The sequence below is a fragment of the Fundulus heteroclitus genome, unplaced genomic scaffold (genome assembly GCF_011125445.2).
Source record: "Fundulus heteroclitus isolate FHET01 unplaced genomic scaffold, MU-UCD_Fhet_4.1 scaffold_161, whole genome shotgun sequence".
In the NCBI taxonomy this organism is placed as follows: domain Eukaryota; kingdom Metazoa; phylum Chordata; class Actinopteri; order Cyprinodontiformes; family Fundulidae; genus Fundulus; species Fundulus heteroclitus.
Genome location: NW_023396573.1, coordinates 278,081 through 303,694, shown reverse-complemented (window position 1 = coordinate 303,694; position 25,614 = coordinate 278,081). Strand labels below are relative to the sequence as shown.

Sequence of the window (25,614 nt, the reverse complement as noted above, 5' to 3'; positions counted from 1 at the left end):
GAACTCGTTGTTTGCTCTGTTGGCGTCTGCCGCTGTGCTCGCCTTCTGCCTTCCAGTCCGGCGCGCAGGCGCGAAAAAACCCGGATGAAAACAATAGCAGTGAACTACCCTATACGATTAATTTGCGTTAATTTTTTTAATCCGTTAAGTTTTTTTAAATTAATTAATCGAAATTAACGCGTTATTTTGACAGCCCTAATATATACTTATATAACATTTCTTTGAAGATTGGGGGTGCGTCAACCCAGTTGGGACTCGGAAGGGGTTGCCAGCTAAAAAGGTTTGGGAACCCCTAATGTAGAATGTTGTATGCTCAAGCTAATACCCTTGCTTGTAAATTTGGTGCATGTACTGATGAAGTAAAAGTGGAACTATTTAGTGCATATCGTACCTCTCTGTACACTGCTCACCTGTGGTCTACATATAGAAAAAATAACCTGCAAAGGCAGCAGGTGGCCTATAATGATGCTTTATGGGTACTTTTGAAATGGCCAAGATGGACTAGTGCGAGTGAGATGTTTGTCACAGCAAGAGTCAATACTTTTCATGCTGTTTTACGAAAGTTAATGTATAAGTTTATCTGTATGTTAAATGCATCTGGCAATTAAATTATCTTGTGACTTACTGAGACCACACGTAGTGCAATCCGTTACCAGTCTAAGCTGTGGAGACACTGGTATTCCTGACTCCTTAAAGCTCCTATTTAATTGGTAATGGTACTTGTATTGTTTTTTATTCTTATCTATTTATTTTATTTATTTATTGGACCATGAGTCCGGAATAGAATCCATTAATTAATTAATCCATAATTAACCCCTTATTAGATTGATGTTGTACTCGTATCATCACTAAGTCCAAAACAGAAGAATGCATTGAAGGCTTTTTGCAGTTCTGTGCTTTGATTGACCCATGGAGAGTTTTTAAACACACAAAGAAAGATTATTTATTTTTCTCACTTGTGCATCACACCTATTCACGCATATATTATTTCTTCATACATAAAACTTTACTGTCATTTGAAAGTCGTGTGATAACAGTAGTATGGTTATATCTGACCGCACTCCTGTGACGCTGATTTTAAACCTCCCCAACCATAAACCAAACTGATTCAGATGGCGATTCAATTCTCTTCTTTTGTCAGATGAATGCTTTGTTACTTCTGTTAATACCCACATGCCCACATGCATATTTTTGAAAAGTAATTAAAAAATGAAACTTCCCCATCCCTGCTTTGGGAGACCCTAAAGGCCTACTTGAGGGGGAAGACTATTTCCCTAAATTCATCCATTCATAAAAAAAAGGGATCTTCAGAAATAACCAGGAACATAAAATCTCTTTATACTTTTCCACATATTCTTAAAATCCTTAAAGTTTTTGGTAGTTTTTTAGGATATAAACTAAATCTTGAGTGAGCTCTTGCCCATTACTAAGGTTGCGTGTCAACTCCCACTTAACTCTTTACCTTTCAAAGTAACAAATGATAAGTTTAATTATCTCGTGTGTGAATTACAAAGTTTCACTCCCAATTTTTAAAGGCCAACTTCACTCTGCTTGTTGAGAGCGTCTGGCAGGGTCTCATTAGCTGGTCTACACTGCCTTTATCTTTAGCAGGGCAAATTAGAATAACTAAAATGAATATTCTTCCCAGGTTCCTGTTTTTTTTTTCTTCAATGTATCACCTACTTCCTTACAAAAAACATTTTTTTACAAAGCTTGATAGTCTCATTTCATCTTTTATCTGGAACAACAAGGCACCAAGAATGTGGGAAATTGTTTTTGCTAAGACCTAAAATAGATGGGATGGCCTTACCAAATTTTAAAATTTATTATTGGGCTGCCAACTTAGAAAGTTTATTGTGCTGGCGATGGGAAAATACATTCCAAGCTGGTTAAAAGTTGAATCTAGTTCCTGCCGTCCTGTCTCGCTCCCAGCTCTTTTGTGCTCCTCTCTTCCCCTACTCTCTCTACCGTCCTGTCAAAATCCAGTAGTACACCATTCCCTTAAAATCTGGTCTCAATTCCAAAAACATTATGGGCTAGCCTTCATGTCAATTTATTTCCCTGCCACAGCCAACCACTTGTTTCCAGCTTCTCTTCTAGATAATGCCTTCAATTTTCTTTTAAAAACCTATGCTGAAGAGCTCACTCCAGTCGAGTGCCCTATTTTCCAGCAATCACTGAATCAACATATTGTTCCATCTCTTTGGAAAAGGTGAATTATCATCTCGGTTCCCAAGAAATCAAGCCCATCTGATAATAATGACTTTAGGCCAGTGGCTCTAACATCAGTAGAAATGCCTAGAGAAATATGTTGTGTCCCTCTTAAAATCGGCGAAAAATCCTGGTCTTTAACCATTCCAATTTACTTACAGACATGGACGGGGTACAGATGATGCCATCACACTATTCACACTTAAACATCTTGAAAACCCAAAGGTATGCTCACCTTTTATTTATAGATTTTAGCTCTGCTCTTAATACCCTACAACCTCACCGGCTCATCAATAAATTACAGTAGATGAATCTTAATCCTTTTCTTATTAAATAGTTTTATTCTTTTTTAACAAATATATCACAGCTTGTTAGAATTAACACCACCCTGTCAGAGCCAAGGTCCATTAGCACTGGGGTTCCTCAGGATCGTGTTACTTCTCTGGTCGTTTTTACTATTTACACAAATGACTGCATCAGTAGTTTCCCCGAAAATTATGTTTGGAAGTTCTCTGACGATACTGTTATGCTCGGCTTGCTGCATGAAGATATGGACCAGTCAACATATTTTAGTGAGGTACAGTCCTTTGTTCAATTGTGTGATGACCACCACCTTGTTATTAATGCCAGGAAAACAGAAGAGATGATGACAGACCCTAAGTCTTTAGGTGACAATTGGCCGAATTGACCAAAAAATAAGCCAAGTCTAATATTTGGGTGTTCACTTAAATAACTTGTTCAAGTGGGAAATTCATGTCAATATGTTACGTTATGTTCCTGTCTACAGCAGAGACTGTATTTCTTACGTAGACTCAGAGTATTTGGAGTTAACCAAAAGCTCATGTTTTTATTCTATCAGGCCATATTGGAGAGCATCTTCAGATTTAGAATGTCAGTATGGTACGGCAACCTCTCTGTGCCGTATCATACTGACATTTAAAATCTAAACTTTGTCTTATGGTACAAACTGCAATTAAGGTGATAGGAAGGACTCATACCTCCTCCCTGCTGTCCATCTATGAACAGTCTGTCCTAAGACTTTCTCAGAGGGTACTGTCTGATCCCGCTCACATCCTCAATTCACAATATGAGCAGTTACCGTCTGGCAAATGGTTTAGAATCCCTGCTTGCAGACTTAACTGATTTAAAACTAATTTTTTCCTTCATCAGTCAGATTGTTGAATAGTTGAAGCACCTTTGTTTAGCGTATGATGTCCCCGTGGGGACAATAAGGTATACATCTATCTATCATCTACATAATCATTCATTGAATTGTGGGATGCAGTCCATTTCCATGGCAACAGCTTTTTTTTTTTTTTTTTTACATCGCTGATGTGGATGCCGCGCTGTGAGAGACAAAGATGGAAAGCAGTTGAAAAATTGAGCGTGGTAATGACTGGGGTTCCACAGGGTTGTTACTTCTCTGGTCGTTTTTACTATTTACACAAATAACTGCATCAGCAGTTGAAATTATGTTTTTAAGTTATCTGACGACACTGCTATTCTCGGCTTGCTGCATGAAGATATGGACCCCATATCATATTTTAATGAGGTACAGTCCTTTGTTCAATGGTGCAATGACCACCACCTTGTTATCAATGCCAGGGAAACATAAGAGATGATCATTGACCCTAAGTCTCTAGGTGACAATTGGGTGCTTTTTATTCATCACCAAAAAATAAGTCAGGTCTGTTCTTACAAATATTTGAGCGATCACTTAGATAACTTTTTCAAGTGGGAAATTCTTGTCAATATGTTATGTTCATCAATCAGATTGTTGAATTGTTGAAGCAGCTTTGTTTAGCGTATGATGTCCAAGACAAATTTTCCCGTGGAGACATTAAAGCATACTACTACATAATCATTATCATCAACTTCTGACTGTTGTTAACACATGGTGGGCCTGTAATCACATTCTTGGCAGGACCAAGTTGCCACATCACCCTTTTTCCTCCATGTTGTTTGCTGGGGAGGACTTGACTCTAAAATCTCTTTAATTCAAGCCTAAATAGAAGACTGAGGAAATCCTGCGTCTTCTTGGGGCCAACGAAGCGCCGCCATTTGTTTTGGCCAAACAAAACCGCCGGATCAGCCAAGCTCAATTCAGCCGCCCAGGTGAGCTGGAACTATTGCAGCAGCTCCAGGAACCAGTCGCAGCCGCTCTCAACCAGAGAACACAGCGTCTCCTGTTGCCCAGCCAAGCCAGTGAACGATTATCTACGTGATCATCTGTTATTTGTGCCTTTGTTTGGTTTGTTTTTTGAGAAACAAGCCGTGCCAATCAGCTTAGAGCTATTTTCCCCTTTCTCTTTCTCTCTCTGCTCTTTTTCTCAGGTTTCTGAGTTTCCCGCGGTTTTGTTGAAGCTCTTCGTGTGGGTTAGTAACCGCCCCTATCAGGTCGAGTTCGCCCTCTTGGCTAGTGGGTTAGCTTGTTGTCTCAGCCGACTGCATTTTGTGTATGGCAAGGAGGGGCCAGAACTCATATGTCATTAACTGCCGCTATCTTGTGCATGGCAAGGAGTGGCTAAGCTACTCTGTGTTAGCTCTAATTTATTATCTGGGCGGAAGATGTTTTGAAGCCCTTCGCTGATACTTTGCCTGGTGTTCACTTAATTCTTAGTGGGCGGGGCTAAATGGATATAATTAGCGGACCATACCAACCTTTCAAACAGTCACCCACGGTCAATCACACTGAATTTAGTTAGGATTTGATGATGTATCAGGGAGATACACCCTTTTAAGTGTCCTGGGGGCACTGTTGATCCAAATGCAAATATGATCCAATGGAGCTGTTGGTAGGTTGACAAAGATCATTCAAGTCCAGTTTGAAGCAAATAGTGCATGTGTGATTTAGAGCCAAATGTAGGGCCAAACAGGATGCTATGGAGATTCACCGCTCAGCTACGTCCACACTGTCCAGCTAACTGCTATTTTTCAGAACAGGATTCAGCATCAACATGTTCTGTTTGATCACACTATGCTTGAAAGTTCTGATTCAGAGTGTAAAAGAGGAAATCCACCAGTGAAACTGGCAACATCCTGTTTTAAGTGGGTGGGGCTAAGGTGCTGTCATCAAATGAGCAATGAGTTTTTGTTGTGAGTACTTATAGGAGATGACTGACAGGAAGTTTGGTGCTGCTGCAACTTTGTATGTTGAAGATATAGCAGTTTTGTCTTTTATGTCATATTTTGAGGGTTAGCCCCGACCACGTTTTCTTGTCGAAAAACATGTGGTCGGGGCTAACAGCATAGTCTTCACAGGGCTCTCAACTCTCACGCATTGACCGTGTGACACACGCATTTCACTGACTTCACACACAACACATGGCATTTCTCACGCAAACATAGCATTTCTCACACATAAAAATCACAAAGCCCATCTGGGCTGCGGACGACAAAACTCCGCCTTCTGCTGAGCTGTTTCGGCTTCTTTCACAGCTTGTGGCCATCAGTAATTCTTGCTGCAGTTTGTGTTAACAGAGCAGCAGGAAGAGTGATCAGAGTTATGAATAATTTTAGTCTTAACCAGTGGTGAAAGTAGGCCGGTAAGGTCCTGTATCGCATGCGCATGAGGGGAGGGAGCTGCTGCCAGATGACCGGTTCATTCAGAACCAGTCATGGTTGCACGCTGGATCATAAAACAGTTCTGCTAACCAGATGCAGTTTAAAACGCCACTTAGTCTGTTTATAAGTTTCGTTTTTATTAATTCTGAATTTTTAACTACATGCACCGTATTTCTGTGCCTCAGCGCTTGCTCCTCTCCCACCCTCCTTTCCCTCAGAGCAGGTGCTTTTATCACCATTCAAAACGTGAATCACTACGTTTAATGTCCTCACATCGGTAGCAACGTGTGGCAGTTAAAGTCAATAGGAGAGTTAGTAGCTGTGTTTCATGCTCTTTTGTTTTTAACAACATAGAATCAGTGGCGCTTCGGTGGGCGTGCTGCCTTGCACTTTAATTCAGGTGCGCACTTTTAAGGGTCATTTTAAAGAACTTGTAATATCAGGGACTTCATCTCAGACCTGTCAGTAACCCCGTTCCCTTTATAGGAGCCCTTTACAGTATTTAGTTATACATTTTCCTCACTGTTTATCCCTCGCACGCAGCGCACCAACGGGGGTAAAATCCGCCCACCTCACCGCCCAGAGCTCACTGACGAGAGCAATAGAAATTTGTCTGGTCAGCGCGGCGACTGAGATGAGAAACCTGTCGCTGTGAAAGGTGATGATAATGGTTATAAACTGTAATAGTCTAGAAGTGCATTGAGCTGAAAAGAGGGACACATCAGCAGTTGGATCGTGCGTAAAGACGCAGCGGTAACCTCTGTGTGCTTTAGTGTTGCTGCTGAGGGGAAAATGTTGACCATAAAGGCTTGATGAAACTCAGCCTGAATCACCAATCAGGTTATAGATCTACAATGATAAACAAACCCATAGATGAATGTGTAACAGCATAATAATTCGGTCAATAACTTAAAACTACTTAATTTTATTGAGTATTATTTGAACATTTGTGTGTTTTTTATGTTTTAATCCATTAATTGAACTATAAAGTATGAATACGTCTCTTTCTCTTTTTAACAAAAGTAATACATGTCTACTTCAATGTCTGGCGGGTAAAAAATGAGATGGAGTTGACTCCACCGGCTCTTCCATGGTCCGGTTAGCCCCACCCCCAAACAAGCCCCGCCCCCAAAATTAGCATAATCTCACTCTTAACTTTTGATAAAAGTTGAGAAGTCTGGTCTTCACCAATGGTTGAAGACTATGCTGAGTGATTTTGAAGTCTCTCAGTAAAAAGCTCTGGGAGGAGTTTGCTAAAATATGACTTGAGTGAAAGGGGCAGATTGCCGGATTTGATCCAAAATGGCTGACTTCCTGTGGGGTTTAGACTATTGCTCCAAGAGACTTTTTTTGTACATCTTGAGAAGTTGCATACATGTACCGAATTTCATGATCTTCGTTCAAAGCAGAGCTCAGAGCTCTTTTTTTTAGTGTTGCTAGGGGGCGCTGTGGAGGAATTTGGCCACGCCCACCTGACCTTTTAATACATTTCCTTCAGGGGTGAATTTGGTGAAGATCTGATGAAAAACTTGGAACTAAGAGCCAAACGTATAGCCTTGGCTTGACGCCACACTTTGCCACACCGCCATGGCCACCCCCTCCAACCAAAGGTTGCAGTAGTGGAGACCATGTCAGACTATTTTGTTATCTATCACTAAGGACAGTTTCATTTACATCATTATTTGACTTATTTAGTTTTGTTCAGGACCACATGTGGACCAATCACAAGAAGTTTTGTATCAACAACTTTCCCTGTTGGCACTATGCCATTTTTTTTATTATTTTTTTGGTGAGTCATCCAACTTTGAGGTCTGGCCCCACTCCTTCACGATTCACAAAATTCATGGTTTTGATAACTTTAGATCCCATCATTTTTGAGCAAACTGACCAAATTTCAAGCCGGTTAATCAAAATTACTAGGAGGAGCTTGATCAAACGCAGAGGCTACAAACAAGAAAAATGGGGTCAAAGTGGAAAGTTTTTATCTAAGATGGCCAACTTCCTGTTTGTTGTAGAATATTAGTGAAAGAGAGTTTTAGGTATGTCTTGGGGAAATCTACAAGTGTGCCAAATTTCATCTCTCTACTACAAATTAAACTAAATGTGGAGGGTGTTTTGAAAATTTCAGGGTGGCACTATTGAGCCATTTCTTGTATGACTCAAAATTGTGTGAGTTTTTGAAAATGACCTCCAAAAGACAACTCATTTGCCAGAATAATTAATAAGAAACATTCCAATTTCAATAGGCCTTCGTAGCTTAGCTGCTCGGGCCTTATAATGACCTGGTGGTTAAAATGGGAACAACACACAGCCTGAAGTTTCAAAACGATTAATTGCTGCTGCTGATTTTTTTTACTTACGCAGGATAGGTATATTATGTTGTATTCTGTTCTATTTCTGGTCCGCCTCTCTTTCTGGCTTCCATGTTTGCAGGATGCTGCTCTTTTGCCGGATTTTGGGAACACTGGGAACTTTCATATACACTATACTACACTCTGAACCAAGTCATTCTGCACCGTACCTCTTGGTTTGGAAAACAAAAACTTGACTAAGACATTGTTGATGGAGAGGATCAATTGTTTATAGGGAATGTTATTTCCATCCTGGGTGACAAATGAGAATCATTTAGGTTGATTTTACTTTAACTATTTTACTTGTTTATCCTTTAAAGCTCACCGAGACAGTTTAAGTGAAGTGTCTCTTTGTATGGGAGATTGCAACATTTTGAACCTGGAATGTGAAACTTTATAATGTTTGAACTGTTAACCGAATGATTCCACCCTTTAAATCTTTGGTTATTCTAAATTACAAAGAGTGGTTTCATACTTAATGCTCTACCAAAATAAATCTTCTCTATTTGCAATTACACAATTATTCTTTAATTTAGACAAAAGTAATTTTAGGCAATTTTTTTAAAATTAATCTAAGCAATTCTGTTACATGACACTGAGGTAAAGTGTGTTAATACAGAAGAGGAATTTGGAAACAAAGTGAATTGATTAATGCCTGCTTGCAAGTGGGGTGGAACATGACAGGACTAAACTTTTTTTTCCAGTTTTAAACAGTACATGATACTGTCGCAAATGTTTCCTTTCTGTATTTTTTTAAGAATTGTACAGAAACTGTATAACATTTCTGTTTATATTCCTAATACTCCCTATAATCATAATGTTTCTATGTGGAGTGAATAGTATTTCTAATAGTTTTCAAAAATACAGTTCTAAATAATGTATTTGTTTATTTGTTTTGTATTTTCATTAGATGTGTTTAGCATCAGAAGCAGGAAACATTGACACAATAGGATCTCAGCCAAAGGACAACTGCTCCACAGCAACTCTCAAACAAATGTTCATGAAGTCAGGAGTTAAAGAGGAGAGAGAAGACCCTGATAGCTATTCTCCTACTTACACATCAACCCCTCTTCTTTCTCCTCCCTCTGTATCTACCTCCACCTATGCCGCCCCACTTCCTCAACACGCAAGCCAAAGTGGACATGTTAAAAAGAACAAGAAAAATGAGGAGGTCATGTCTAGTGACATCCTGTATTCAGAAAAGAAAATCTGCAAGAATTTTCAGCACTTTCAATCAAATGTGGAAAGCACGATTGAGGCAGTGGCCAGAGGAGCCTGGATTGGCAAAGAGGATAAATCCAAGAAGAACCCTACCAGTCTTACAGGTAGAAACTGTGCTCTGCTCCAAAGGAAACATAAGACCAAAGTTAAGACAATGGTCAAAGCGAAAGAAGAGTTGGAAGATGGCAACAAGCACCATGGCTCCTCTGATGTGGAGACAAAGAAAGCAGGGGTGATTATCCCCAGGACCGAAGCAGAAAGTGTAAATGTTGAAAGCACAGGCCTTCAGGGCTGCATCCCAAAATCAGCCCAGTCCCCGTGCAGCCAATCACCTGCTAAGCCCAAAGAAGAGGACAAGGAGAAGCACAAAGAGAAAGGGAAGCAGAAGGCTAGTGATACTTCCTGTGAGCTAAATACACACAACCATGGCTCCAGGAAATCAGAGCGCAGCTGTAAGGGTGCCTTGTACAAAACTCTGGTGTCTGAGGGAATGCTAACTTCACTGAGAGCCAATATAGACCGAGGTATCTAATTCAGTCTTGAACCAAATAGATAAAACATTCCAATCTAATTTTGTGAGTATATGTAGTTAATGAATGCCGATAAACTTAACTCACTTGGATGGCAAATGTCTGCAGGTAAAAGAGGTGCTTTTCGGACTTTTGATCATGATACTACCTGGAGTCATGATAGCTGGACAGTTTCACACATGGGACCAAGTATTACCAAGAAGCTAAAAAAGTCCAAGTCCAAAGAAGAGTCTTCACAGAGGTCAGTCTTGTCTCACACTGAATACATTTAAATTATATGAAATCTGTGGAGCGAGTTTTAAGATCAGGGTGATGGGATGGCTTGTTTACAAACTCAAAGACTAAGGGCTCGTTGCAATGAAGACTGATCAGTATACCAGTGGTAACCTAGAATGATTTAGAGAGACTTTTAATTCCTTTGTATTTAATTAAATCTCACAAAATCCACTGAGTGTTAACTAATTCTGTCTTGCACTGTATATTATCAAAACTTGGACTTCACTTTTCAGCTTGGGGAAACTGGAGGAGGAGTTTGAAAAGAAGTTCAATAGCCTACCACAGTACAGCCCACTGACCTTTGATAAGAAGGGGACAGCTGTTGCCAAGAAAAAGAAAATTGAATCATCCTCAAACCTAGATGACCCCTCTAAAGTTCCCAAAGGTCAGAATGCTGTCTAAACCAAAGGTCACTCTACTTGACAAAACAATCCAATACAGAGAGCACAGAGTTCAAGTTCAGTTACACACAATCCAAATCACATTGTAATCCAATAGAACTCTACTCATTCACTAATAGGGCTACTTTGTTCTTTCTTTCTGTGAGCTTGTGGGGCTATTTTTGTTGAAGTAAAATGAAACATGTTTCTGCTGTACCCAACCTGTAACAAACTGTGACCCCACACTGGGAATGTTTTTTTTTTTTTTTTTTTGCAAAGCATTTAGTTGTCTGGGTCACATAAAAACAATATTAAAGTGATTCATTTAAATCTCCTTTATATATAAAAAAAGTTTAGTTAAAAGGTTAAAAATATGTTGATCTGATGGAGTTTTGTTTTTGTACAATACTGCAGTGGAAAAGAGTAATTCCTTCCTGCTGGATTCAGTTTCAAAAGTCGAGTCCTCTACTCCCATCAACACATTATTCCCAGATTTCCATGGCACGACCAGTATGGAAATTCTGGTTGGCAGCCAGAAGAGGAAGGCCAGGAAGACCAAGATTACGCACTTGGTTCGCACAGCTGATGGCAGTGTTTCTCTAGCTGAAGGTGAGTCACCAGGTACTTGTTCACATGTTCAGTCTGCTTTGTTTTGAGGGGCTTTTGCATTGGGGGATGGGACATACACCATACACCCTAACTGCACAAACACATAGAGTACCAGAACTTTAGTGCCATAAATTGGATCAATGCAAGATATTTCAAGCATGAGTTAGAAGACGGTATACTTGACTTTCTATACATGGATTGCTAAATAGGTAAACAAGTCTATCAAAAGAGCTAAGGTGTTATCAGTGTTGGGGAGTAACGGATTACATGTAACGACGTTACGTAATTTAATTACAAAAAAAGAGTAACTGTAATTCGTTACAGTTACAATGAGAAAATATGTAATTCAGTTACAGTTACTTCCGAAAATATTAAGAATTACAAATTTAGTTACATCTTTTAAAAAAATATAAAAAAAAACCTTTGCGAAATATGTAATGATATTTTTATTGTTTCGCGCCCTGTATCGCCGTTTCCCGCTACGGCTCCTTGTCTCTATCACTCTGATGATGCATCCTGTGCTGGTGGAGCCTTCTGAAAGAACAGCAAGCAAGCGATCGTTTCATGGTTTTATTTCAGCTCAAGCAGCGCATCAAAAATGACAGCCTTCAAGCTTGTTGACAGCCACCTCTTGTTATTCACACACAACAATAAACCGTGAGAGCCGACGTGTGTTGTGAAACTGCAAAACTTTGTCTTAAGCGGAAAATCAAACGCGTGTCTACACAGCTCAGCGTTCACAGTGTTGCGTTCGTGTGCGTCGGAAAGCTATGGTGCATTCAGGAGCATGGGACATTTCAGTTTTACAACGAAAAAGGCAGAAAACGGAACAGAACCTAACTCATACAATAATGTATTTATCCAGAAACAGTGTGGGCTTTCTTACAATACTGAATGCTCTATAACTGTATTTCTGTTATTTTTGATTATGCACATCTGCTAGCTTTTTATTCAAAAAAATCTATAATATTACAGCAGCAAATTATCAAAGTTTTTCAAAGCCTGTTTAAAAGCTCTAAATGGGGCTTCAGATCATACAGCAACAATTGTGCTGTCATTGTTTTACAGGGCAGAATTTGCATTTGCTGACTCTTGTCCTTTAACAACTGATGGATATACGGCAATACAGTCATACAAGTGTCAATTCCCAAATTCCGCTTTTTTAAGGTTCACATTCAGTTCTCAAAAATTAAATGTTGAACATGGGTCAATACTCATTAAAACCTTAAAGTAATCAAAAAGTAATCAAAAGCAATTGGTTACATTACTTTTAAAAAGTAATCGAAAAAGTTACACTACAATTACATTTTAAACAAAGTAACTTGTAACTGTAACGGATTACATTTTTAAAGTAACTTACCCAACACTGGGTGTTATGCAACTAAAATAACTCTTGAAAGGGTGACTTAACAACTGCACTGCATTATGGGATACCTGAGCATCTTGAAACCAGCTTCTGTTTGTTTACACAGCTCTTATCCACAACACAGTCTTTGTTTTCTGTTCTTTTTTAAGTTAAAAATATGGTCTTAATGTGCTGTGTCATAAACTGTCACACTCTTTCACACAATCGCTTTGGAAAAAACAATGATGGGTTGAGATTTTTCAGTTTTCCAATGTGGAATAGAAACCAAGGAGCTTGGATCTCTGAACCGACAATGAGATGCCGAATGGACCCTGGATAACAAACTTGAGACAACCAAACCTAATTTTTGACGCCATATCCCAATAAATGTGTGTTCACGGCATTTTCAGACTGGTAAGTTTGAATCAAAGCTTGTTATGCTGTTTTACACAGAGCTTTTATCAGGCTGCTTGTGCAAGCCTAGCCAGCTGAGGATAGCAAACAAAGTAGGGGTAAAGGAGATTCTCTATTTCCTCCACGCAGAGGAGATTAATTTTGATGTTTCATTATAACCAAAGAATTTAAAAAGTAATAATGGGCATGCGTGTTTCTCAAAGCACCATGTTATGGTGGTTTAGAGTTTTTAGAAGGCTTGCGAGGGCTGCACAGTGACACAGTGGGTAGCGCTAATGCCATGCAGCAAGAAGGTCCAGGTTTCAGGTCATACCCTTGCCCTGGGTCTTTCGGGCATGGAGTTTGCATGTTCTTCCTGTGCATGCGTGGGTTCTCTCTTGGTACTCCGGCTTCCTCCCACTGTCCAGAAACATGACTGTTGGGTTAATTGGCCTCTCTAAATTCTCCTTAGTGTGAGTGTGTGCGAGAATGGTTCTTTGTCCTGTTTGTCTATGTGTTGCCCTGCGATAGACTGGCGACCTGTCCAGGGTGTACCCCGCCTGTCGCTCATTGACAGCTGGAGATAGACACCATGTCCATGAGCCCTTAAAGATGTAATATTTCTAAATTCATCACGGTATAAAAAATTACTTCATTGATGAGACAGAAAGCAAGCTCAGCTTCTGAGAATGGTGGTGGGTAGCTATGGCAAGTCATGTAAGTCCTTTGTCCAGTTATTATTCTGATGTGGATCAATCCCATTGATCCTAGAGATTTTTTTTCAAGATGGGGAACCTTCAGAACAGAGTCTAGTTTGAGACAGACCATTGCCTTTCTCTTAAGCACGCTCAATTTTTCAACTGCTTTCCATCAGGAACATAACGTAACATATTGATATCAATTTCCCACTTGAAAAAGTTATCTTAGTGAACACCCAAATATCAGACCTGGCTTATTTTTTGGTCAATTCGGCCAATTGTCACATAAAGACTTAGGGTCTATGATAATTTCTTCTGTTTTCCTAGCATTATTAAGGTGGTGGTCATTGCACCGGTGAACAAAGGACTGTACCTCACTAAAATATAATGAGGAGTCCATGTCTTCATGCAGCAACCTGAGAATAGCAGTATCATCGGAGAACTTAAAAACATAATAAGTTATAATTCTCCGATGGACTTGATTTCTTGGGAACCAGGATGATAGTTGACCTTTTCCAAAGAGAAAGAACAATATGTTGATTCGGTGATTGCTGGAAAATAGGGAACCAGACTGGAGTAAGTACAGCACAGGTATTTAAAAGAAAAGCGGAAATACCACCTGCGCCAATAGATTTATTTTTGCTAATCTCATTAAAAAGTGACTTTGAAAAGGGATTTTGAAAAGATTAACTTTCAATCTGGGATGACAATCAGCAAAATCAATGTACTGTAGTTATTCCCAGTAAAAGATCTCCAGAGAATTTGAATTCAATGAAATGTTATTGATATAGCACCAATTCACAATACATGTCATCTCAAGTCAAATTCAATCAAATCATACATGTCGAAATGTGTCCTGTTTAAGGAAACCCAGTAGATTGCATCAAGTCTTGACAAGCAGCATTCATTCCAGCCACAGGGACAGTCGTCTGCATTGTCAATGGCTTTGCAGCAGTCCCTCATACTGAGCATGCATGTAGCGACAGTGGAGAGGAAAACTCCCCTTTAACAAGGAGGAAAACATCCAGCAGAACCAGGCTCAGTGTGAACGCTCATCTGCCTCAACCGACTGAGGGTTAGAGAAGACAGAGCAGAGACACAAAAGCACAGAAGCACACATTGATCCAGGAATCCTTTATATGTTATATGGTAATAGCGAATGATCTGTCTCCCCTGGATGATGTCACAGCTAACAGAACGCCAGACCAGGTGTACAGAGAACTAAAAGTTGAAATAACAACAAACGATGCTAATTGGTGTAGGAGAACTCTGCAGAGTGAGAGAAATAGACCATGATGTCCTCCAGCAGCCTAAGCCTATAACAGCATAACTACAGAGATAGCTCAGGGTAAGCCACTCTACCTTTGTCAAAGAGGGAAGTCTTAAGCCTAGTCTTAAAAGTAAACAGGGTGTCTGCCTCACGGACCAAATCTGGGAGTTGGTTCCACAGGAGAGGAGCCTGATGCTAAAGGATCTGCCTCCCATTCTACATTTAGAGACTCTAGGAACCACCAGCAGACCTGCAGTCTGAGAGCAAAGTGCTTTGTTAGGAACATACGGGGTAATCAGAGCTCTGATATATGATGGAGCTTGATTATTAAGGTCTTTATATGTTAGAAAAAGAACTTTAAATTCTATTCTTGATTTAACAGGGAGTCGATGAAGCTAAGCTAAAGTAGGAGAAATACGCTTGTTGATTTTCATCAGAACTCTTGTAGCTTTGCAGAAGTCTTCCTTCTGGTATTCAGAAATTATTTAAGCTAAGAGAGAATAAATATAATTTGCGAGGTTTGTTTATATTTGAATGTGCAAAAGAGAAGAGCCAGATAAAGTCTAGATGTGTTTCAGTTATTGGTGTGAAACTGTGGAATGAATTGAATGATGATTTTAATTTATGTCCTTTCTTGGTGAACTTTAAAAGAGCTTTAAAATATAAAGTGATAAAATCTTACACTGTTATGTAGATTTAAATATGTATTGTGAAGATATACTGGTAGGTTAAGGTATAGAACCAGGGTAGGCAAGAATAAGCTTTGCTTCAGCCTATTCCTTTTTTGGTAAATTGTGGGTTTGTTTATTGTTGTTCTTTTGTTGTTTCCTGTGTTTTATGTGGACAATTGACCAAAATAAAGTGATTGATTGATTGATTGATTGATTTTGGATCAGAAGAAAGCTTCAAACTGCATTTTGTGAACTTCCTGATTGTAAAGAATTACAGTAGTCCAGCCTTAAAGTACCAAATGTATGGACTAGTTTTTTAGCGTCACTCCTGAACAAAATATTTCTAATTTTGGCGATATTCCGGTGTTGAAAAACAGAAACCCTGGAAACCTGTTTAATGTCGGATTTAAATGACGTCTTGGTCAAAAATAAGACCAAGGTTTTTTACTTTATTACCAGAGGCCAATTTAGCTATCTAGATTAAGTGATTGATTAAGAAGTTTATTTTTTGAGTACTCTGATCCAAAGATTACAACTTCTGTCTTTAAATTTAAAGTGATTCAGGTTTTGATGTGATCAAAACATGCCTGTAGTCGAACTAATTGATTGGATTCATCAGGATTTACGGATAAATATAGCTGAGTGTCTTCAGCATAATAGTGGAAATTAATCCCATGCTGTCTGAAAATTTTACCAATCGCAACTAAAGAGAATTGGCCCAAGGACTGAACCCTGCGGTATTTCACAAGTGACCCTACACTTTGAAGATTTATTATTAATATAATAAAACTAGAATCCGTCAGACAGATGATATTTAAACCAGCCTAATGCTTTCCCCTTAATCCCTACAGTATGTTCAAGTCTTTCTAGGAGAATATTGGGATAACTGTATCAAATGCAGCACTGAGAACTTAAAGGTTATTCAAAAATGATCAGATAGGACAGGGTTGTGAAGAAATACTGTTAGTTATTGGCAATCAAGGCTGACACAAATTTCACAGTCAGAGACAAAAAAATCCTTTTTATTGAATCTGGCGCCCTGATGGCTAGCCTTGGAGCTGGCTACCTCAAATTTTCTCCAGGATGTTATGCAAACCAGACGCTCTGCTATTAATAGGCCATCTAAGACTATGGCTGGAGGATGGTGGCTGGAGAGTCATGGGCCCATACTGACATGTGTGCGCACGCACACACACACACACACACACACACACACACACACACACACACACACACACACACACACACACAGATGATTATAAATCCCCCCCCCCCCCCCCAGACTCATCACATTTTTGCTGTGTTTGATTGTTTTTTTCCCCTTTGGGTCAGGAACCCAGGATGGATGCGCGCATAAGCGCTGCTCACTTGGGGTACTGGACTAGGATTCTGAACTGTGATTTGCTCCTTTTTAAGCATGGTTTTGTATATAGGGATTAAATGCACTGTGTTGTGGTCAGAATCAGAGAGGAGGTTTGGGTTTAGCACTGTATGCATTTTTTTTTTGTTTCTGTAACATTTGCCTGGACCCTGCTATCACATGACAAACTCAGGAAGCGCACACGGGACTAAAGTTTAAGAGTTTTATTTAAATGAAGTATGCTGGATGGCGGATGATGAAGACCGGAGGTTCAGGGCTGCAGAAGGTCAGGGATGTAGGTGATGGCAGGAGCTGACGGCCCGGAGTGAGAGTCCTTAATAACTGGGTGGTCAGGAAAGCTAAGTGCTGCTCGTCTAGCAGACCTCGTAGCAACACCAGGCACAGATCAGAGTATCTCCAGGGCGGCTACTCAGGTTAGCAGTTTCTTGGAGACACCAGGGCACAGAGCAGAGCTTCTCCAGGGCGGCTAGTCAGGTTAGCAGTTCTCTGGAGACACCGGGGCACAGAGCAGAGCTTCTCCAGGAACAAACAGCAGAGTACAGAGTTTTTAGAGAGACTGGCAGGACTAACCTTAAACAAGAGAGCAAACAAATATTCCAAGGCAAAAACGGGGACTGGCATGAAGAGGTGGATAACAGAAGATGGCCCAGTGCCGAACTGAAGACAGAGGGAGATTTAAATAGAGCACTAACATGTGAAACAAGGGTCTGGCTAATTAACAAGTAAATGATTATCAGGTGTGACTGACTGCTGAGGAGGTGAAGTGAAAATTGACAGAAAATAACCGATGACTGAAAACAAACAATAAATAAAGTCAAACCTAACCCAAAAAGATAAAAAAAATAAAAATAACAGAAAAACAAAGCCAAACCAAAACTCAACTATGGCAAGTTGATATATTGTTCATACCCAGGGAGGGATAATTCCAGTTGACAGTGTTGTGCAATTATACACTGTTTAATGTTATTTAATGTTTATTAAATAACCCTCTGTTAAGTATTGTCTGGTGATGATCAGCTCTTAAGCTGATATCAAGACACTGGTTGAAAGAGATGAATTTGAGCACTAGTGATCTTTTAACAGCAAAACCTGCACACACATAGAATAAAAGAGTGACAACTTCTTTTCAAGTCCAAGAATTTAATAACAGAAATAAAATGAACATCCAGAGAACATCACTATATAATGCTGTTTATCTGAATTAACACAATATTTCGATTAACAAATCCTGTATACTAGGCTAGTGAAACTTAACTAAACTACTAAGCAAAATGAAGATAAAAAGAAGCTAAGCTAAGGAACTATTTACATGCAGAAACAAACAAAAGACAAAACAAAAGTGGAACTTTCTACGTGGACAAATTATACATCAAAACGTAGGTATTTTTGTCAGGATTCGGGAAATGTAACCCTCATTGGTGTGGCATTTATAGATTTTTCGCAAATCACCTCAGACCGACACAAACCCGAAACCTCCTCCATTCATTTCCTATAGAGCGGTTTTGAAAAATGACGTCTGAAAATCCAAAACATCACATGTTTTCGCATCGTGGCTACTCCTAAACCGTTTTATGTACAGACATGAGACTTTCACACATGAATGTCCCAACCCTTCTGGCACACACAAAAAAGGAATTTTGTGGATAACTGTTACGGTTTTTCCGCAGGAACAATTTGTTCGGGAGTAGCGAATGTGCAAATTCCTAAAAACGCTTTGGAGCTGCATTTTCCCACATCGACCACTTTTTTACATCGTCGCTGTGTCTACACCGATTTTTGTACAAACATAAAAATGTGCTTCAGGGTCATCAAAAGCCTGCTGATACTCATGGTGAAAGAATTATTTTGATATCTCTTATACTTTTTGAGTTACAGCGATTTGTTCGGGACCCTTTTTAGAGGATTTCTTAAATTCCATAAAAATGCCATTTAGATCAGAATTTTTTACGCCTTTATTAAACTTTTTCTAGCAAAAAACGATAGCTTTTCTTCTTCCCCTATCCGTTACGAACTAAACACAGAAAAAATTACATCTCTACCATTTATGGATCAGGAGATATGAAGCATTGTTCGGGGCAAAGTTCTCCATTATAATCCAATGGGACTTACTGTGACCAAAGTGTCTGCACTTCGGTAGACTGGCCGCTGCAGGTGTGTCAGTGAGTTTCCATGACGACGGAACTCTGAGGGCCAGAGGGAGACACTCCATTGAAATAGAATGGCAACTTTCGACGCCCGCTGCGGGGGCTGTGAAGACCGTAGGAAGCTGAAATTCGCAGTGTTGCTTCCTGTTGCTATTTCTGACGGTACGGTATGCACCAAGTGGCAGGCGCCTTGCCAAATTGCTTCAGAAATTTTCTAGTTTTTCTTAATCTTCAAATTCTTCAAAAAAAATTTTTTTTAAATTTTTCAAATTCCGTCAAATTTTTTCAAATTCTCCAAAATTCTTCAAAATTTTCAAATTCTTCAAAATGTTCACATTTTTCAAATTTTTCTAATTCCTTTCTAATTTCTTCAAATTCCTTCAAATTTTTCAGATTCTCCAAATTTCTTCAAATTTTTAAAAGTCTTCAAATTTCTTCAAATACTTTAAATTCTTTAAATTTCTTCAAATTCTTCAAATTTCTTCAAATTTCTTCAAATTCTTTTTTTTCAAATTCTTCAAATCTGATTTCAATGTTTTCTGCATCTTCTGCTCAATCATTCTGTAGATTAGCATTCTCACTTGCTGTTACGCAGGAACAGCTTTTTTTAGTTATTATTATCAGTGAGAATGCTATACACCATATTAAGTTCCTTCAGGTCTTAATTATTATTCTGTAAGTTTTTCGGCATCTAACTACTCCTGCATACTTCAACCGATTTAAACAATTTTTGTATCAAAACGTTCAGCTCGTTCACGACATTACTGCTATGTCTTTTGGTAATTATAACTTTTATAATATTTAAAATATTTAACTTTTTGTGAGTTTTTTGCTCTCATTAAAATTGAATGGAGAATCCTTCAAATTCTTCAAAATGTTCAGCTTTTTGACAGCTTACTGCTTCAGCCTACTTTCAGCAAGAAATGGCATTCAACTTTTAAAATGTTCAAATAACCTTCAGCTATCTTCAGCTACTTCAGCTTTTTCATATCTTTTACCATTTTCATATAGTACCTCCTTAAAATAATTTTGCATTTTCATTAAATTCAGAAAAATTAATGCGTTGCTATGGTTGCTAGGGAGGTCATTTAGAGTGGCCACTCTGACGTTTCTATAGATTTTCCTTCTCTGAACAACTTCTTCTCACTCGCTCAATTTTCACTCTATTAACATAAATTATACATCAAAACGTAGGAATTGTTGTCTGGATTCTGGAAATGTAACCATCATTGGTGTGGGATTTATAGATTTCTCGCAAATCATCCCAGAGCACCACAAAGCCTAAAAGCTCTCCATTGATTTTCTATGGAGGTGTGGTGAAAAATCACACCTGACATTCCCAAGCGACACATGTTTTCACATCGTCGCTACTCCTAAACCGTTTGATATACAGGCATGAGACTTTCACACATTCATGTCCAGACCCTTCTGGCGCTCACAAAAATGGAATTTTGTCGATAAATGTTACGGTTTTGCCGAAGAAACAATTTTTTCAGGAGTAGCGAATGTGCAAAATCCTGAAAACGCTTTGGACCTGCATCCTTCTAAATTATGCACTTTTTATATAAATACAGGATAAATCTAGACAACGGATATATTTTGAATATATTTGGTTTAATAGGCATATATTTACCGTCTGTCTCTGTTGGTGGTTGTTCAAATGGAAAAAAAGTCCCAATTCAACATTGATCAGATCCTGTAATGCTTTAAACATTAACAAACAGCATCTAGTGTGTGTCGTGGTTCTAAAATTTTGCAGGAAATGCTGATTTTCTCTTTAGACAGACAAAACACGCCCTGACGCTTAAGTCAAGCATCAAAAAATAGGAGCATGTGTATTGCGTAGGACCAATGACGTCAGACCAGGGAAGGTTTGTTTGTAAGTGTCCCTACCAAAGTTCTAATCAAACGTACACCCTTGCATCTTTGTTTCACAATCAGACCATGATGGGACCACAGATATTTTTAGTTGCTAAAAAAAACAGAACTCCGCTATTCTTGCCATTTTGATTTATTTCTATTCGAGCATTTTACATCTGCAGCTATATTCTTTTCTGCACATGTGGCATCGGTGTCCGAAGCGCTTCAGCTGTTCTAATGAATTGTTTCTAAACATGAGCTCAGTAGATGCAGTCATGGATTCAAAATGCTTGTCTGAAAAGTTAAATCTGAACTGTTTCTCTTAATCTGAGTTTAAAAAAAAGTTCATTATGCAAATTCATAAAGGATATCTGTAGGGATTTACTAACTTATTAGCAATTTGCTTGACAGAACACATGGACTGGTCATGAGACTGCCATAATATATGGCAGACTAATGATCTATCTATCTATCTATATATATATATATATATATATATATATATATATATATATATATATATATATATATATATATATATATATATATATAGATCATTAAACTGCTATATTTGTCTCTCTTGTAAGCAAGAGAGACAATTACTATTAAATGTAGTAATAGCAACCCTTGTGCATCAGTGCCCTAACCCTAGTTTTGTGTCTTTAGGGAAATGATTCCTCACTTTTATCAATATAGCTAGTCTAACTATTGCCATCATGCAGGTTTTACAAATGCACAAGGTTTTATCGAGTGAAAACATTTCAATCTGTTTGTCACTGCTTTTGGATGGCCTATATTGTAGCTTGTTTGACGAGCTTTAGCTCAAAAGTGTGTCACCTCTAAGAATCTTACATCTGGACTAAAAATGGAAAGCCTGTTGTTCATACCAGGGATCACAGTCAACACTGGGGGCTGGATCCTAGAATTGCCCCTGATCAACAGGATAAGAAGCTGGTTTAGTAGTAAAGCAGGTTAAATTAACCTTGTGGTATAGGTAGAGCATCTAATAGTAGAGCCGAGAGTCCTACTTTTCTTAACTAAATGATACCTGCAACCGCAGGCGTATCTATTAGCAAGTTTACCACTTCCTGTAGGTTAACTATCACATTATCACTTAACCATGTTCTTAGTATACACCCCCTTTGCTTGCACTTGGTTGTGTACAATTTTAAAGTGCATAGCACTGATCTTACTTGAAGAAGGAAAACTGAAAGCTTACAAAAAGGTTGTATTTTCTGTCTAAACTTGGTCTAAACTTCTCCTGCACTTGGTTGTTTATATTAAATTAAGGGATTTTGACTTTCAATGTTTACCAACATGTAAAAAATGTCATTCAAACTGCATTTGCTTTGTTTTACTTTTTCCTTATACTTTTTATCACGTTACGTGAGTACATCTATTTTATAGTAATTTTCATACTTAAGTACAAGACATTTCAGATACTTTAAGACTTTTACTCAAGTAACATTTCAGTCAGTGACTTGGACTTTTACCAAAGTCATATTTTGGAGAGGTACTTATACTTTTACTTGACTCCGAGATTTCAGTACTTTACACAACACTCTTTATGTCAGACCCTGCGTACAGCTTTCTAATTCTTCCAGTCTATTAGCAACTTCCCTTAAGAGGTCGGACACTGCTGAGTTTGACATTACTAAACAATGCTTTAGTGTGGGGAAAAGCCATGTAGATTTGACCGACGCAGTAAAATGCTAACCAACCAATGGGCAGAAGTTGAGCCCTTAAGACACAGCCCTCCTCATTTGCATAACAAGGAAAAAATGCATACCGAAATGTAAAAAGGACAGGCAGAAATGTAAAAAGGACAGGCAGAAATAAATAGCATCACAGAAATATATAGGGTAAAAAAATACAAAGGAAGAATAAAACAAACAAAAATATTATAACATGCACATAAATAAAGACTTAAAAAAATAAGTAATTAATAAATAAAGTTGAAGATTATAACGGACAATAAATAAATAAGGTAATTATTACAAAGGCGAATAAATAAAGAAGCTAATAATAGATACAGATACATTTATGTTTCACTGTATAATTTAATTTCTACCTACATTTATTAGGTTATTGTATTTTTGGTGGCAATTAATTGTATGCTTATTTATTTATTGAGCATTTATTTATTTCTGTATTTATTTTTAAATATGGAAGACTTGGTCCTCCATACTGATGAGGGTAATAGAGGCAGAAAATCAAATCAGTGACACCGAGGACGCAGTAAGTGAGCTCAAACAGCTGACGAAGCAGCGAAAAAGTGATAACGATTTCCGTAAAAGAAAAGTTGACCAGCTTGAAAATCATAGCAGGAGGAATAATATTCTGGGACTAAAAGAAGGCTTCGAGGGCATGGCGACTCAGCGACTGGAAGTGGAAATTAAAGGAGCACACAGGACCGTGTCTTTGGACCCGAGACCAAGTGAACCTCCTCGTGTCACCCCCAGACCTGTTTTGATCCGACCAACTTCAATTTCGAAATCGGGAGAAAATTTTTGGCTTTGGCCAAAAAGAAAGTAACTGTATGCTTCGACAATATGAAAATCATTTCCTTCCCTGATATAAGTCCGGAATTAGCCAAACACAAACAGCTCCTCCCTGCACTGCAAGCAATCAAGGCAAGAAGCATCCCATGCTACCTCATCTATCCTGCACGCCTGAAGATCCAACCAGTCGCTGGAGGAACCTGCTGTTACGAGATGAAGCTTTTGCATTCCTCAACAGCCTGACGCATGAGAAGCTGCAAACACCCACAGGCAATAATCGCTGAGTTTTAACACCAACTCTGAATAAATTATGGCCTGTTTAGAAGCCTTGTGGGATCATTATACCGGCCCCTTTTGATGGCGCATACTGGAGCAGAATTGATTATGAAGATGACAAACGGGATTGTTTTTGCCATCTGCTCAAGATTACTCCTCCAGAAACTGAAGAATTGGATTGTTCACCTGTCTCTAGGACCAGTTGTTGCATTAGTTTCTGGACACCTTGCGTTACAGTGATCTGTTCTGATCCTTATAAATACATATGGTTTCATCTTTATGTTCCTCCAGTTTCTTCTGTTGTTCTTTTTACTTCTGTACTATGTGGTCGGTGAGTATTATTGTTACGTACAGTGTGCGATTTGCAAAAAAAACAGAGGGGGGGGATCATTTCAAAAGTTTTATTAATGAATAAAAAAATATTAATAATGGTTAGCTAGTAGGCGCTCTTTCAGGTAGCTAGCTAGGTCCAGTAGGTTAAACTATTGTTTTTAAACTGGCGCCATTTACTGTTGGGACTCGGGAGTGGGTATTAGTTTACTTTAACCGCTTTGAGCAGAAAATGTAATAATACTCTTTAAAAACAAACAACAAAATTAATTTACAAATGTGAAGGACACAACACATGTATTAATATCAATTTTGAAAAATCCAAAATATTCAGGGGTTAAAGCAAAAATAATTAATTTGACTGAAAATCTTTTCTAGTCAGCCCATATATTTCCGGGCCGTGGACGTCATGCCACCTTAGTAACCTCATTTGCTTATTGTGCAAAGTCCACTTTAACCAAATCTGGTAGTTCCATTGACAATTCCTGTATCTCACCCACCTTCCAGCTTCAGAGCCTTGGTGTCATCCTGGACAGCCCTCTGCATAATCTCCTTAAACTTTCCACATTCATAACAACACTTGGTAAACTTTCATATTTACAGCATCAAGCAAGTTCTTCTTTCGCACTTTTGCCAAACTGGTCCACAGTCTACTCACTTTTCCACTTTACAATTTCAAAACCCTCCATAAACTGCAGCTAATTCAAAAGACAGCAACTTGCATCATTACATCATCTTCTTCACACCAGTACATTAACTCCACTGTCACATTCAATATAAATCAATCCTCACTAAGACCAAGAAAGTAGAGCACATCACCCCAGTTCTAAAGTTCTTACACTGGTTTCCTGTATCTCAAAGAATAGACATTAAAATCCTTCTGTTAGTTTATAAATCTCTGAATGGCTTAGCACCTAAATACATCACAGACTTGTTATCAGTGTATCAACCCACCAGACCACTCAGGTCTTCTGGCTCCAGCCTGCTCTGCAGAACCAGAACCAGAATCAGACATGGAGAAGCAGCATTTAGTTTCTGTTCTCCACTTATCTGGAACAAACTTCCAGAAAACTGTAAAGGTGCGGAAAGCCTGAGTTCCTTTAAATCAAGATTAAAAACACATTTTTTTAGGATTGCCTTCAACTGTTCTAGTTAACTAAAACACCACTAGAGTTTTTTTATCTACATTTTATTCCTACTTGCTTTTATTCTGTTTTATTTTGCTATATTTTGATCATGTAAAGCACTTTGCATTGTCTTTGTACTGAATTGTGCTATATAAATAAATATGCCTTGCCTTGCCTATATACTCTGTGTCCCCACCTCTCGCTCATTGACTGCTGGAGATGGTCAACAGCCCCTCCACGACATTCTTTGTTACAGAAAAGCGCAGGTGGAATAATATTTATGATTTATTTTTTTTTACTTTTTCCGAATCAGACCCAGTCATCGTTTCACATTCCGACCCTCCTTCTTCTTCTTAAAAAAAAGAAAGAAAAAAAAACGTTTTAAATAAAACATAACAGCGACAGACACACTTACCGAGGGAAGTTGTTGTCAGCTGTTCTATCCGCTGAACTTTCTGACCTGCTGGTTTGCATAA

At 38.6% G+C, this 25,614-nt stretch overlaps 1 protein-coding gene across 7 annotated transcripts in view; it reads left to right on the top strand.

The window, feature by feature from the left end:
- The window catches only part of LOC105921694 (BBX high mobility group box domain containing), a 106,071-nt gene that overhangs the window by 53,568 nt on the left and 26,889 nt on the right, over nucleotides 1-25,614 (top strand). For 6 of the 7 annotated variants that reach the window (XM_036129376.1, XM_036129375.1, XM_036129373.1 and 3 more), the window contains 4 exons: nucleotides 9,037-9,871; nucleotides 9,986-10,118; nucleotides 10,387-10,538; nucleotides 10,948-11,142. In XM_036129376.1, the coding sequence (XP_035985269.1) occupies nucleotides 9,037-9,871; nucleotides 9,986-10,118; nucleotides 10,387-10,538; nucleotides 10,948-11,142 (1,315 nt within the window). Of the gene's footprint in view, nucleotides 1-9,036; nucleotides 9,872-9,985; nucleotides 10,119-10,386; nucleotides 10,539-10,947; nucleotides 11,143-12,751; nucleotides 12,902-25,614 lie in introns of those variants that run through there. The other variant, XM_036129377.1, reaches the window with a different exon arrangement.